Consider the following 16,402-nt stretch of genomic DNA (forward strand, 5'->3'; position numbering starts at 1 on the left):
CTCTCTCTTTCTGCCCCTCCCCCGTCCATGTGTTCTCTCGAGAGCTCTCTCTCTCAAAATAAATATTTAAAAAAATAAAAAATTGGACAACTGTAACAGTAGGGAACAATAAAGAATTGCTTTTTAAAAACCTCCAATGAATCTAACTCAATTCATTAAGGCTGTGTGTGTGCCTATTAGCCTCAACAATAGAGCAATTTACTGTTGGGACAGAAAATATCCCGAGGATGTTAGAAATGGTGCCAGAAATAAACGCAGGGCCTTCTGCTGGCTCTTAATACCTCTGGATGGAAACCAAAAAATGCTTCAAGTTTTCAGTAAGTGGTACCTGACGAATCCCCACTCTGTACACTGGTAGAGAAGAACAATGGGGGGCAGAGGAAGTGGGGGGGGGGGTCCAGCAACAGCTAATACAATTATCCCGTTATCCACGATTTCAGTTACCCGTGGTCAACTGCAGTCAGAAAATATTAAATGGAAAATTCCCGAAATAAACAATCATAAGTTTTGGATTGCCCACCGTTCTGAGTAGCGTGATGACATCTCCCGCCATCCTGCCTCGCCCAGTAGGTGAATCATCCCTTCATCCAAGCTGCGTGCACAACACGCCTGTTAGTGACATAACGTAGCTATTTGCGTACAAAAAATAAACATAGCATATACAGGACTCAGTGCTATTATGGTTTCATGCATCCACTGGGGGTCTTGGAACATATCCCCTGCGGATAGGGGTGCGGGGGGTGGGGGGAGGAAGAACCATCTTCGTTCTTTCAAAAACATGCCTAAGGAAGCAGGTGCATGTGACTTAAATAAGGAAACAGTGAAATAGTTTTCATGCAGTGACAGCCTAGAGAAAGGTTGTTCAAGATAATTCCCTTTGTCCTCTCCTTCAGCACATATCTACAGAAGACCTGGTCTGTGCCCAACACCATTCCAGGTATGAAAGTGCCACCAGGAATAGGACAGATCCAGATTCCTCTGTCTCTCAGACTAATAAGTCACTATCAACTACCTGAGTTAACGTGTAACGGGAGAGGATGCCCTCAGGCATTTTAAATTTTCTCTAATAAGGTAAAAAAAAAAAAAGGAAAGGAAGACGAAGGCACATATATTTTAATTAATGCAATGTATCTAAAAATTTCACTTCAATGTGTAAGCTATACTAAGAAAAATTATTCTGGGGGGGTGGGGAATGCAAACTGGTGCAGCCACTCTGGAAAACAGTATGGAGGTTCCTCAAAAAGTTAAAAATAGAACTACCCTATGGCTCAGCAATTACACTACTAAGTATTTATCCAAGGGATACAGGTGTGCTGTTTCGAAGGGGCACATGCACCCCCATGTTTATAGCAGCACCATCAACAACAGTCAAAGTATGGAAAGAACCCAAATGGCCATCGATGGATGAATGGATAAGGAAGATGTGGGGTATATGTATATATACGTATACATACATACATATATATACACATATGTATGTATGTATACATATATATGTATGTATGTGTACACACACACACACACACACACACACACACACACATACAATGGAGTATTACTCGGCAACCAAAAAGAATGAAATCTTGCCATTTGCAACTACGTGGATGGAATTAGAGGGTATATACTAAGTGAAATTAGAGAAAGACAAATATCATATGATATCACACATATGAGGACTTTAAGACACGGAACAGATGAACATAAGGGAAGGGAAGCAAAAACAATATAAAAACAGGGAGGGGGCCAAAACAGAAGAGAGTCATAAATATGGAGAACAAACTGAGGGTTATGGGAGGGGCTGGGGGAGGGGGGAGGGGCTAAATGGGTCAGGGGCATTAAGGAATCTGCTCCTGAAATCATTGTTGCACAATATGCTAACTTGGATGTAAATATATATAGATGTAGATAGATTACATCTATATATATTTACAATGAATTCAAAAAAATTTATTTTTTTAAGTTTTATTTAAGTAGTCTTTACACCCAATGTGGGGCTCAAACTCATGACCCCAAGGTCAAGAGTCCCATGTTCTTCCAACAGACCCAACTGGGAGCCCCATAATACTAAAAAAATTATTAATGAGATACTCTACAAGATTCTTTTGGAAGAAAGCTTCCAAAATGCCATGTAGCAATGTCTCCGTTCAGATGCTAAATTTTCAGAAATACTCGACCTGTACATGTAGATTTCATAAAGTGTATCATCCAACACGTAGGTTCATTTCCCCAACCTGTTCAAACACACTAAAGCGTTTTCCAACAACAGAATCGAGTACTGACCTTTTTTTTTTTTAACGAAAATGGATTGAAATAAGATAAAAATAAAGATTCAGCCACACCAGCCACAACTTCAAGAGCCCCATGTGGACAATGGCCACCACATTAAACAGCCACGGAACATTCCCCTCAGAGCAACATGTTCTTTTGAACAGTGCTGGTCTAGAATTTCCTGCCCGGCCAGAGGGATCTGAGGATTTTCCAGGAGAGAAGACTTAACATGAGAGCAGTCTCTTAAAAAGTGTCCCTTCTGGGGTGCCTGGGTGGCTCAGTTGGTTAAGCATCTGACTCTTGATTTTGGCTCGGGCCATGATCTCATGGTTCATAAGACAGAGCCCCACTGGGGCCCTGCACTGACACTGGGGAGCCTGCTTGGGATTCTGTCTCCCTCTCTCTCTGCCCCTCCCCGCCCCGCCCCCTGCTCGCTCTCTGTTGCTCTTGAAAGAAAGGAAGGAAGGAAGGAAGGAAGGAAGGAAGGAAGGAAGGAAGGAAGGAAGGAAGGAAGAAAGAAAGAAAAGAAGAAAGAAAAAGAAAGAGGAAAAAAGAAAAAGAAAAAAACGAAAGAAAAGGAAGGAAAGGAGGGAGGGAAGGAGGGGGGAGGGAGGGAGACAGTCCCTTCTCCCTGGTTTCCTCTCACCCATCAAAGCAGGCAAGGAGAAAGTGTGGAGGGGCAGGGAAGGAGGTGTCTAGAATGTTCTGGCAATGCTTCATAATGCTGAGATCGAACGCATTCTGCGTTCGATCATGAATGTACTTGATCCTTAGTCTCCACATTCTTCAAATGCTCCCTGGTGGCCTATTCTGGGGCCACACATTCTTCTCTGCCTCCTTACCAGTCTTAACCCCCCGAAATTCAGGAGTCCCGTGCCAACAAGCCTTGGGTTTAGGCGTCCGGCCACCACCCACACCGGTTCCGGGCCACGCTGGAAACACAACAGATCGGCTTCCTACTCCAGCACCTCCTGCCGTGTCATCCTGGGCCTCCTCCTCCTCTCTGTGAACAAGGGCAGCAGCGTGATCAAAGCTCTGAACCTGTGTTAGTTCTCCGCCCTGAGCTCACGGAACCAATACCTAGATTTATGAGCTGCAGAATTTAGAATTTGGGCACACGGCAGAATCAGGCATCCTGAAGATTCTCCGCCTGCCCAAGAGGCTGGCTCTTGCAAGTGACTTCCTCAAAGAAGGAGAAATGGGGGGGGAGGGGGGGCTACAGCAGGTGCGAGGCAGCATCAGGAGGCCAGGCTCCAGAACCAACAAGTCGCCCACATGGAAATAACTGCTGTACTCATTCAACCAACGTCTGCTGGGCACCTCGGCACCAAGCATCGTGCTGGGCACGGGGATTAGCAAGACAGAAAAGGTTGAAGGCTCAAAGCTGTGACAAGGTGCCATCAGAGTAAAGAGACAAACGCTAAAGCAATGAGCGGCACAGACCAGAAATCCTGATGGCCCCGGGCGCGAATCTCAGCTTTGTCGACTGGGCGCTGGGTGACCTCGAGTGAGCGATGTAACCTCTCTGGGCTTCGCTTTTCCTGGCCCCCTTGGGCGGGAAAGCAGGTGCACAGAAGGCACATGAGGCAGTAGCAACGGGGAGCAGAATAAACATCACAGAGAAGCAGGCTCAGACAAGATCTAAGGGCCTTCAAGAGGCCTGGGTGAGTGATGAAACCACCCAGGGTCAGGGGCAATTTTATAAACACAGATGTCCCTGGACCCAGAGATCCCTGCTGCAGATAGGTTCATACGTGCACTCAGGGAGGTTTGAGGGTGGACCAGCAGTGGGGGCGGGGACCAGGCATTGTAGTGTTTTCCTGCAAGTTCCTGGTAAAAAATACCAGTGAGAGAAGAAACAGCCCCCAGAGAGGAGACCTGAGGAAGGTGGTTCTCAAGCCCAGATGGAAGGTCCGTCTGGGGACAGGAGGGTCGCTGCACCTCCACAGTGGTCAGGGGCCCCGAGGTGGGTGCTCGGGGACTCAGGGACAGAGGAAGCGGGTAACAACAGCGGACCATCACATATGGAAGACGGAGGAGAAAATCGTGTACACAGAAGCCCAGAGGGGGAGAGAAGGCCCCGAAGGGGACACTCGCCATCCAGACCATAATCCTCCCGGAAACTTCTCACTATCTTGGAGGACACGCCAAGGGATCTTCTGAACAAACCAAGAGCCCACAAGGCGCCGCAGAGACGGAGAAGTGGAAGGAAGCCCTGGGAAAGATGGACGTGCAGGTCCTCCCTCCCCGGGAGGGCAGACGCCTGGCCTGTGACGTTCGCAAGGAAGGGACATCAAAAGGCCGGAGGAGACCTGCAAATTCCTGAGACCCCGGGTCCACCGGGGAAGATTAAACTCTGGAAAACAGGCCTGGGGAGGGTAACAGGCGGAGGCCACATCTGGAAGAAAGGACCGCGGTGGGTAGCATGTGAGTCGGACACTGCTGGAAATTGCTGGAAGCACAGGGGCGCTAAGTGCCCTGAGGGGTGGGGGTGCACGAGGCTGGAGCGAGGACAAAACACGGCGCACGTGTGGCCCAGACAGATTCTCCAGAAGAGGAAAGTGGTGGAGGCTCAGAGAGGACTGTGTCTGCCTCAAGGCCACACAGCAAAGAGGAGACAGAGCTGGGACTTGAACCCAGGACATTGGTTCGCTCGGCCCGTCATCACACAGAACCGCAGGCCAGGGGCCTTCGACGGCACACAGGAAGTTCTCACAATCTTCGAGTCCAAACTCAAAGTGTCAGCCGCATCAGCTTCTCCTGAGGCCTCTCTGTGGCTCATAGATGCCTGCTTTCTCCCTCTGTCCTTACAGCTGCCCCTCTGTGGGTGCACAGGTCTGTGTCCTAACCTCCTCTTCTTTGAGGGACACCAGGCATATTGGATTAGGGCCCACTGTAATGCTCTCACTTTTTCTTTTTTTTTTTTTTTTATGTTTATTTATTTCTGAGACAGAGAGATAGAGCATGAGTGGGGGAGGGGCAGAGAGAGAGAGGGAGACACAGAATCAGAAGCAGGCTCCAGGCTCTGAGCTGTCAGTACAGAACCTGACGCAGGGCTCAAACTCACAAACCGACCCGAGCCGAAGTCGGTTGCTCAACCGACTGAGCCACCCAGGCGTCCCTCTCACTTTTTCTTTTTTAAGAATACATTACTATTTTCAAACGAACGTTTTTTTTCAAGTTTATTTATTTTGAGAGACAGAGAGAGAGAGAGAGCGCATGAGCGAGAGGGGAGGGGAGGGGCAGAGACAGAGACAGAGAGAGAGAGAGAGAGAGAAAGAGAGAGAAAATCCCAAGCAGGCTCAGGGCTCGAACTCACAAACCATGAGATCACAACCTGAGCCGAGATAAAGAGTCGAATGCTTACCACACTGCCCCAATGCCCTCGTTCTGATTACTTCTTTAAAGACTCCAGGGGCGCCTGGGTGGCTCAGTCGGTTGAGCGTCCGACTTCAGCTCAGGTCACGATCTCGCGGTCCGTGAGTTCGAGCCCCGCGTCGGGCTCTGGGCTGATGGCTCAGAGCATGGAGCCTGCCTCTGATTCTGTGTGTCCCTCTCTCTCTGCCCCTCCCCCGTTCATGCTCTGTCTCTCTCTGTCTCAAAAATAAATAAACGTTAAAAAAAAATTTTAAATAAAGACTCCAAATAGTCACCCTCTGGGAGTTGGCTTCAACACACAACTTTGGGGAAAGAGGGACATAACTGAGCCCGTCACACACAGGTCTCTAGGCCACCAACACCTGCACCTGTGCCCTTAGCCATCACATAGGGTTTCTCAAAGTGTGCCATCTAGACCGCCAGCCTGAGAATCGCTAAAGGAGGGAAATGCAGATTCCTAGGCCCGGCTCTAGACCAAAGAAATCAATTATGTCCGGGAGCCAGGCCCCAGAAATCTGCATTTTAAACAAGGTCCGCAAGGTATGCGGGGGTTGGGTACTCAAGTCAGACAGACATAGAACCTACCCCTGGCCCCACCTCCCCAGCAGGGCTCCCCCCACAACGAGTCCCCATTCTTCTGCCCCACCTGCCCCACTGAGCCCTTCACCCCAGAACCAACACCGTCGGATGCCTTCTTTGGGGCCATCGACTGTTGCTGGAGAGAACCCCATAAGCATGGTGGGCCGCCCCCAGCAATTTCAAAGAAAGCCGGACCCACACCCATTTTATCCGCCTGTGTCCCTGGCTGCTGTGTTTCAGAGCCAATTCAGATCCCAATTCTCACCTCAGTCAGCTAGGGCTGCCCTTCGAAAAGACCACGGACTGGGCAGCTTAAACAACAGAAATTTGCTTCTCACAGTTCTGGAGGCTGAGAGTCCGAGATCAAGGTAGCCAGCATGGCCAGTCTGCAGGGAGAGCCCTCTTCCTAGCTGGCAGGCTCTCTCTCTGCCTCACATGGTCTCCCCTTGCTGCATTCGTGCAAAAAAAAAGAAAGAGATCTCTCTCCTCCTGTCCTTAGAAGGCCACCAATCCCATCGCGTTAGGGCGCTACTCTTACGACCTCATTTAACCTAAATTACCTCCCAAAAGCTTGATCTTCAAATACAGTCACACTGGGGAGGGAGGAGGGCTTCAACACACGAATTTGCAGAGGTGGGGGCTCCAGGACTCTGCTTCCTGCTCTGGACAGACACATACCAAGCCCTTCTGGAACCTACACTTTGAGCGTGACTTCATTTACCCGTATAGTCAATGCTTCGCTAGAACGCGTCTCCAACGGGCAGACCAGTGTCTGTGGGCACCCAGACGGATACCTCCAGTCTGTGCTGAAAGGGAAGGAGGAGGGGTGGATGATGCAGCTGGAGAAGGAGGGATGGAGCCTCTGACCCGCTCCTGGGAGGAAGAAGCATGGGTGACCATGGGCAGAAGGGGGGGACGAAGTGTGCTTGGGGCGCAGGAAGCACATGCAAGAACGCTGAGGCGTATAAGGAGCCCCAAGGGACAGCAGCCCAGAGAGGCGGCGGCTCATGTGCCCGGGGAAGGGATCTAGCTGGCAGCTGCAGAAGCACCCAAGTAGGAAGCAGAGAAATCCCAGTGGCAGCAAAACAGAGGAAGAACCGAACGGGGCACACTGGCCTAGAAGAAAGGGGGTCTACCGTGGGAGTGGGTGCAAGGACAGAGGCGAGGCCACGGAGACACTGGGGAACTGGTACCCAGGGAGGGGGAAGAGAGGAGGGAGAAGTGAGGGACAGTCCCCGGTGAACGTGGAGAGACCGAGACAGGGCCGGTTTGGGGTAGTGAGGACAAGAGGCACAGTGTGGGGCGTGTTGAGTCCGTGAGGACTTTGGGGTGTGCCCAGATACCGGTCCGGAGCTTGGGAAAAGAGGGGCAGGCGCGGGTGACGTTTGGTAACATAACCGGCAGGAGATGGGGCAACCAAGAGGAGAAAAGGGTGGAGGCGGAAAGCACAATATTTAAGGACAGGCGACTAGAGGACCAAAGGTTCATGCCCACCCTGACACCACCTTCTGTACGCCCGAAAGCTCCGGGACATCCAGGCATTAGCTTTGCAGTCGTAGCTTTGCAATCCCAGGGAGGGCATTGCGCATCAACTCAGAGGGTCCTAGGAGGCTTCCGCGCCCCTTGGGAGTTCTACCTCCCAGATGGGAAGGATCATGCCACAGAAGACCCAGGAAAGAAAACCAAAAGAAGTCAAGAAGTCTTGGCAAGACAAAAGGCACTTTGTAAAAAAAAAAAAAAAAAAAGAAAGAAAGAAAAAAGGCAGCAGGTGGCCTTGATACAATATAAGCGCATATAATTCGAGAGGAACATTTCAGAACCCATCCCCCTTCCCATCGTCTGCAAGGAACCAGGGGAAACAGACTGGTAACAAGAATCACAGAAAGCCTACGGGAAAACAGTGGCAGCCCTCCTCTCTTTACCCCTTTGTGTCCGAGCACTACCTTTTTCCACGCTGGTAGCAGACAGTTTTTGGAAAGCACCTACGTTTTCCAGTCTCCCACAAAGGCACAGGAGAGAAGCAGGAATCTTCCTGCTACCAGGCCGTGCTGTTCCCCGAACACAAACCTGATGTGACACCCTGCCCTTACGGGATCGGAAGAAAAACCCAGATCTGAAATCAAATTTTAATCCTCCTGCATCTGCCTCGAGCTCCGACTGGAATTCCTATCCAGTGTGCACGTGGCAACGCAGAACAGCAAATCTTGCCGTGCTAGAAACAAAATCCCAAGAGCGCACGCTGGCACCAGGCTTAACGGAACAGGAGAGACCCCCTCCTTGAAGCAAGGGCCGGGGGGCTGGGGCCATCTCATGAACTTTCCAAGATGTAACCAAGGATTTCTGCACAGATTAAAAAAAAAACAAAAACCAGGACCCAAGGGGCATATGCGTTCCACAAGATTCCACACGGGCCCTGAGAAACCCAAAGGCACAAATTCTGAAGTGTCGCGATAGGAAACCACCCACAGGCGGTCCTCAGCATGCCTGCGGAGTCCCCTGGAACACAGAATTGGCAAACACCATTGTCCCCAGGGGAAATACAGTAGGGTCAGGCTCCTGCAAGCCTCCGGCCCCGTATGTTTTTGTCAACTGATCAAAACACAACCTTGTTTTACATCCGTTTCTCCTTAAATACATCTTACGTAATATACGGTGTTGATCGGCTGCCTGTGTGAATCACAGCCAATAGCACGAAGCACCATAGCGCCTGCCTGAGCTGAGCTCATATAGCCACATATTTTCTCCATGAGGCGTATCAGGCCTTCTTGCATTTACTCTTGCACTTACATGAAATAGCACGTCAACGCTATGGGCAAGGCCCTTTTCAACGGCAAAATCACCAACAAAAACCACAAAAATGTGGGAAAGCGTGGCACTAAAATACGTCACGAAAAAAAAAAAGACACTTGGTTTCATCTTCGAGGATCATATGAATCCACAATACCAGAGCTAATCAGCTGCGAATGGGCTGGTTCGGCGATTGGAATGGGTGGGTGCTCCGTGCAGGTCCAGGAGGAACCACAAGAGTGCACTGGGTCTTGATTGTAGGGTTACGAGTTAATTTTAGCGACCAGGCAAATTCCCAAATAGGGAATCCGTGACCAATGAGGAGCTATGAGTGCGCAAATTAAGACTACCAACCAATGTTAGGGGCACCAGGGTGGCTGATTCGGTTGAGCGCCCGACTCTCGATTTCAGCTCAGAGCATCATCTCATGGTTCGTGAGTTCGAGCCCCGCGTTAAGCTCTATACTGACAGTGGAGAGCTTGCCTCGGATTCTCTCTCTGTCCCTCTCTCTCTGCCCCTCTCTCTGCCCCTCTCCTGCTGTCTCACAATAAATAAACTTGAGAAAAAAAAAAGTCAATCTTAAGAATATGAATTCAATTACAAGATACGTTTTAAAATCTAAAGAGAAAATGGTAACCTGGAGAACAGATCAGTGTTGGCAGGATTCGGGATGGAGATGATGTAGTGATAAAGGGGTGTCTGGAGGGAATTTGGGTGATGGGACTGTTCTGTATCCTAGTTGAGGGGTTGGCCACACAAAACTCTATGCGTGGGTTAAAAGTCACATAATTGTGCACAAAAACAACAACAACAACAAAACAACAACGCTAAGATACAAACTAACAGCACCGTCACCTCCCAGAATAGAAATGGAATCATTTTAGGGACAACGTGCTGAAGGGCACTTTTGTTTCTTCCCCCTCTATGTTTTTGTAAATTTCTTTGCAATGAGCATGTATTACTTGTCTTTTTTTTTTTTTAATGTTTGTTTTATTTTTGAGAGAGAGAGAGAGCACAAGCAGGGGAGGGGCAGAGAGAGGGACACACAGAATCTAAAGCAGGCTCCAGGCTCCGTGCTGTCAGCACAGAACCCGACATGGGGCCCGTACTCACCAAACTCACCAACTGTGAGATCACGACCTGAGCCAAAGTTGGAGGCTTAAGCAACTGAGTCACCCAGGCGCCCCACTTGTTATTTTAAATAAAAAACCATAAATAGGGTCTGACTGCAAATCATAAGCCAATATAGGTATTCTCAGTAGAAATTAACACAACGTTGTCTTGAAAGAAAATCTCACAGCAGACATCGCTTTCGAGTTCCAGACACAAAGCCGACAGCAAGGGATCCTCATTCAATGCCAAGATGACTGTTCACAGAAATAAATCCTAAGACCATACACGTGGCTAAGTAGGGAACATCACTGTTACTTTTTCAGTGGAGAAAGTGGAAGCCATGTATTCGGGGAGCCTAGCTTTCTTTAATACATCTTTCTCTGTATAGGGCCAAAGTATGACTATCTTTCTGGGCCATGTGATTGCAACTACTCAACTCTGCCATTAGGGCACAAAAGCAGCCATCGATGATGCCAATAAAACTTTATTTATAAAACCAGGCGTGGACAGACAGGATTAGGCTGTAGTTTGCTGGCCGCTGTTCTAGAAGGACTATGGCTATATGTAAATTAAAAACTGGGCTGAGAGGGGCGCCTGGGTGGCGCAGTCGGTTAAGCGTCCGACTTCAGCCAGGTCACGATCTCGCGGTCTGTGAGTTCGAGCCCCGCGTCAGGCTCTGGGCTGATGGCTCAGAGCCTGGAGCCTGTTTCTGATTCTGTGTCTTCCTCTCTCTCTGCCCCTCCCCCGTTCGTGCTCTGCCTCTCTCTGTCCCAAAAATAAATAAACGTTGAAAAAAAAAAAAAAACTGAGCTGAGAGTGCTTGGCAGTGGGGATTGGCCCTCCATGAAGAAAGAACTAACATCTGAGCCCCAGAGGGAGCAGAGAGGATGGAGGGAGCCAGGTGCAGGTGAAAAGCCAGGCGGGAAACGGTCTTCTCCTGGGAGGGAGGAGGCAGTGGAGGACCCAGAGAGGTCAGCTGGGGTGAGGCGAAAGGAGAGCACTTGGGAGGTGAGGCATTACCCTCACCGGAGCCACTGGCAAAACAAAGTGATGGAGACACAAGCCAGGTGCCATGGGCAGTGCAGCGGGCAAGAGGTGAGAGAGAGGGTGGCGGGGGCCCACCAGGGGAGGCCTGGCAGGGGAAGGCTGGAGGTGAGCGGTGGGGAATGAGGTTCAAGGGAGTATGGAGGGTTTGTAGGTCAAAAAGGGAAAGGCTCCCGGGCAGAGGGGGCTCCCGGAACAGAGAGGAGGGCTGGGACCCCCAGCAGGTAAATGTCCTAGACAAGGTAAAGGTTATCTCCCTGAATGTGGCTGTTCTCAACTGGGGACAGGCTGGCAATGTCCAGAGACACTTTCGGTCATCACGACAGGGAGAGAGGAGGTGTCACTGGCACATTGTGGGTGGAGAGACCAGGGACCCTGCTCAGCCTCTCGCAATACGCAGGACAGCCCCCCACAGCCAAGCCCCATCACAGCCCAAACGGTAAGAGCACTGAAGGTGAGAGGCTCTAGTCTAGCCAGATTAAGAAGGGAAGCCAATGGGCACCTGGGTGGCTCAGTCGGTTGAGCATCCGACTTCGGCTCAGGTCATGATCTCGCGGTTTGTGGGTTCGAGCCCCCCGTCAGGCTCTCTGCCATCAGCACAGGGCCCGCTTCAGATCATCTGTCTGGCCCCCGCCCCCGACGCCACTCCTGCTTTTGCATTCTCTCTCTCTCTCAAAAATAAACATTAAAAAAAAAAAAAAAAAATGGAAGTCCATGATGGAGAGGGGTACAGTGGGAACCCCCAGGAGCTCACCTCAATGACCTCTATGAGTGAGTGAGTGAGTAAGGCAGAGATAATGGGCAAATCCCCAGGAGAGAGGCAAAGGTTGAGAATAGACTTTTTTTTTTAATGTTTGTTTATTTCTGAGAGACACAGAGCGTGAGCAGGGGAGGGGGCAGAGAGAGAGGGAGACACAGAATCCAAAGCAGGCTCCAGGCTCCGAGCTGTCAGCACAGAGCCCGACGCGGGGCTCAAACTCACGAGCCGCCAGATCATGACCTGAGCCGAAGTCAGATGCTTAACCGACTGAGCCACCCAGGCGCCCCCTAGTCCTTCATTTCTTAAAAAAATCACATGCACCCCCCCCCCCACCCCACTCCGGCCAAAATGCCCTACTGGTTGACATTAGAGATTAATGACCTGTAGGGTTTCTTGCCATTTCCAAACCTCTGAGGGGGCATCACATCTCATCGATTCAATAGGATTTTGTTAACCATTACTACAGGCTGGGGTGGGGAGGCTCAAACCCAAGAGAACAACCTTTTGTTAAGAAACCAGTGCTCTGAAGCCAGGCCAGCTGGGGTACTAAACCCACCTCTACTGTCCTGGTCAAATTTCCTCACCTGCGGAAAAACGGATACGAAACCTTACCTCATCGGCCGTGGTGAGGATTAACGGAGATTATATATTCCAAGCACATGGAACAGCACCTGCCAAGTGTTTACCCTCATTAGTACATGTTAGTTAGGTATTAGCTGAAGAATAAAAGACTCATGGCTTGGAGTCCTGGTGAGAACATAAATATGAGCTGAATCAAGAACAAATATTTCAACCACACACCTTCTACGTGCCAGGCGCTGTTCTGGGCTCACGAAAGAAACAGAAGACTCGGGGTGCCTGGGTGGTTCCGTGGGGTAAGTATCCCACTTCGGCTTAGGTCATGATCTCACGGTTCATGAGTTCGAGCCCCACGTCGGGCTGTCAGCACAGCGCCCACCTGGGATCCTCTGTCCCCTTCTCTCTCTGCCCACCCCACCCCCAACTTGTGCACGCATGCGCACATACTCTCTCTCTCTCTCTCTCTCTCTCTCTCTCTCTCCCTCTCTCTCAAAAATAAACACTAAAGAAGAAAGAAAGAAAGATAAGCCTCCGTCCTTGTGGAAACTGCAAACGTGGAAAGAAGTGGTAAATCCATCTACTGGCCCCTGGAAGCCCAGGCACAAATCCACGATTACCAAAGCTACAAGGAACAGAAGAGCAGGGAACCACATGTACATGGGTGCATACACACATACATACACAAAACCTGGAACAGGTCTAACATTGGTCTTGGATTTTCTGAACAAGAACCCAAGGCCATGGTCACCCTTCTTGAGAGCCCACCGTACCCCGAGCACCCAGGCCTCGGAGCCACCGCATAGCTGAGACAGGTGCTCAGCAAACCTGGGTTGTCCCCCCCAGAGCCTGTGTGTGTGTTTTCTCACGGACCTCATTCCCTTCCAGGGAACTCAGGAGCTTCTGTTCCTTCCCTCCCCGACCCCTTCCTCATCATGACTGATTTCCTTTTATGGAAAATTCTGAAAACATAACCCAACAGATATTTTTAAAGTGGGGCCTCCGGCACCAGTCGGGAAACTCCAGCCATGTTCTCTGAAAGGATTCTTCATTCCTTGCCCCACAGCCAGAAAGGACTGCCATCAAGCCCAAAGAGCTGGAGTTGGTTTTTGCCTCCACTCCATCTGCTACCAGCACGGGGAGGCCCAGGAGGGAAGTCCGTGGGTGGGGCGCAGCGGGAGAGGCTCACCTGAGGTGAGAGACCTCCCTGGGCTGGCAGGTAAAACTCCTTCAGGAAGGGCAGACCTGGAGGGGGAGGTGGGGGCCATGGGGAGACACAGAACATCCAGCAGCAGTCCAGAGCCTAGCCTAGCCAGGCCACCAACAGAAAGGTTCGAGTTCTCCCTCCGGCACTGACTTTAGGGCAAGTTGAACTGTCTCCTACCTGACCCTCAGTTTGCTCCTCTATGCAATGGGCAAACAACAGTACCAACCTCCAGGGACCAGTGTGAAGGTCCAGGGAGATAAGCCCGGGGTATTTGGTGGCACTAACCATAATAATCGTGATAGAGCCGCCAGGGCTTCTGCTACGACAAAGGCCCGGTTGCCAAGGCGCTAGAGTTTGCCTCCGGACATCTGGAAACGGCACCCGAAAGTGTAAACATCGATCTGAAGTGCGGGTAGCCACGGGCCTAGATCTAAGTAGGGGGGTAGGATTCTACAATTCCCCCGCCTAGGACATCTATCCGCGGGGACCCCAAGGGACCCTCGACTCTGGCTCCAAACCGTGTGCGCCGCCGGCATTCGGCCGCCTGGACCCGGAGACCCCACTTCAAAGGGGACCCAGGAGGACGCGTGTCCCGTCTCCGGAGCGAGCCGAGGTCGCAGAGAGCCACACACGGGTCCGAGGCGCGCTCGGGAAAGGCACCCGCAGCGGGACGGGCACTGGGGCAAGGTTCCTCCCGCCCGGGGCCCGCACACGGCGCGCGGAACCGCGAGCCCAGGCGGGCAAAGGCCAAGGTCAGCGGCATCCCGCCCCGCGCGGGGCCCAAGCTACCTTCCCAGCCACGCGCTCCGCGCCCCCCCCCCAACCCGACACACGCGCGCACCCCGAGGAGGGCTCTGGGTCCACCGCGGTGGGCTCCATTTTGGCAAGGGGCGCCCTCCCCACCGCGCCGCTCCCCGCCCGCTCCCAGACCCCCAGACTCACCCTCTCCGGGGTACAGGTGGCCCGCGGCGCCCAGCAGCAGCGCGGCCACCGCCACCAGCAGCGGCGCGGTGGCCGCCCCCCGCCCAGCCCCGGCGCCCATGGCTGCTGGAGCGCGGGGTCCCGGCGGCTCAGAGCGCGCGGCGCCGGCCCGCGGGGGTCATGCTCCGAGGCGGCCGCCCGAGCGGCGCTGGGGGGGACGCGCGTCCTTCTCTTCCACGCCGGCGGCCCCGCGCGCCGCAGCCCCCGCCCGGGAGGGCCCTCGGAACGGCCCCAGGAGGGGCGCGGGGCCTCGGCCGCTACCGATCCGGCGAAGGCGGCCCCGACCCCGGACCGCGGCGGCCCGGGCCCCGTCCGCGACCTCCGGGTCCGGAGCCCCCTCGCTGCGCCCCGAGCGCTCTGGGCCGCGATCTGCGAACGCCGAGACAGACGGACGCGCGGACAGACGGACGCGCGGACGGGCGGGCACCTGGGCCGGCGAGTGGCGGGCGGGCGGCGGGAGCGAGGGCTGCTCGGCCGTAAACAACGCGGCCCGTCAGCTGGGCCCCGTGCGGGTGGCGGGAAAAGGCGGCGCGGATCGGCACCGGGAAGGGACTCGGCGCCCTGGAGAGGCCCGGGAGGGGAGGGGGGAAGCCCGGGAGAAGGAGGCCCCGCCCCGCCCGGCCCCGCCCGCCGGCCTCCCAGCCCCGGGCCCCCGCGCAGGACGGCCCCCGGCGCGTCCCAGCCGAGGGGGCGCCCCAGACCCCCCGCGACCCGCGTCCGGGAGCTCGGGGGCGCCCCACATGCCGGACCCAGCGACACGGAGCCCTTTTTTAATGTTTCTATGGCTATCTCGTTCCCTTGGACTTTGGGAGGCCCATTTTGATTTTTTTTTTTTTTTTTTTTTTACTATTTCATTAAAACGCTATTTATCTTGGTCGCTCGGGTTTTCGGGACTCCCTTAAATGTTGCGCCCGCGTCACCCTGGTCCCAGTCCTGCCGGCGCGCCTCGTAGTAGACGCGCGCGGGCGCCCCCGCCCAGCGCCAGGGCCCTGGGGACAGCCGCGTGCACGCGCGCCCAGGGCGCTCGATGTGCTCCGTGGCAGGGGTGACGGGAGGTGGCCTGAGGCGTGCGGCCTGTGGTGGAAATTGGAGAGAACGTGCAGAAGCTCGCCAGAGAGCACACGGGGCCCTGCAGATCCCGGTGACAGCACAGGTGGACACGCCCGATTTTCAACGCACAGACCCAGCGTCCGGGGGTGTCTGCGTGTCCAGCAAATGCCGTCCGCGAATAGGGCTCGATGGTGGTCCGCCCGCCTCCCTGACGGGGGGGGGAAGGAGCCTTAAGTACAGGAAAGCCTGAGCCGAGTGGAGTCTGGCTCCCCCTCCCCTCACTTCCTGTGCGGCCTTGGACTCGGGGCTTTACTCTCGGCGGGTTGGCCTCCGCTGCGTAATGGATGTAACAATACCTGCGTGTCAGACTTGAGGAGGCGCAAGGGAAGAGAAAGCCCGAGACAGCACCCAGCGCGATTCCAGGAGCGGGGCGGGGGGCGGGCACTCATTCTTCCTCTTGTCTATGAAACGAATATTCGTTGGCCAGGAGCTGAGCCCACGGTCCCTCGAACACGCCAAACCTACTGCCTCCAGGCCCCTACCCTGGCTGTTCCTTCCGCCTGTCCCTCCGGTGCCTGTTTCCACCACGGTGCTCCAAGGAACCTTCCCAGACCACACTTTGCAGATGCCCCCGCGCCTCATCCCTTTGTTCCCTTTTC

General features: G+C 53.3%; 1 protein-coding gene across 5 annotated transcripts in view; it reads right to left on the minus strand.

Annotated features, from left to right (window-relative positions):
* INSR (insulin receptor) overlaps positions 1–15,179 on the minus strand; it is a 139,711-nt gene extending 124,532 nt beyond the window's left edge. For 3 of the 5 annotated variants that reach the window (XM_027050116.2, XM_027050114.2, XM_027050113.2), the window contains exon 1: positions 14,655–15,178. In XM_027050116.2, coding sequence (XP_026905917.2) covers positions 14,655–14,754 — 100 coding nt within the window. In that variant the 5' untranslated portion in view covers positions 14,755–15,178. Of the gene's footprint in view, positions 1–14,654 lie in introns of all 5 variants that reach the window. The other 2 variants (XM_053219932.1, XM_027050115.2) reach the window with 2 other exon arrangements.
* Positions 15,180–16,402: the final 1,223 nt, after the last annotated feature.

Source organism: Acinonyx jubatus, chromosome A2 (genome assembly GCF_027475565.1).
Source record: "Acinonyx jubatus isolate Ajub_Pintada_27869175 chromosome A2, VMU_Ajub_asm_v1.0, whole genome shotgun sequence".
Classification (NCBI taxonomy): domain Eukaryota; kingdom Metazoa; phylum Chordata; class Mammalia; order Carnivora; family Felidae; genus Acinonyx; species Acinonyx jubatus.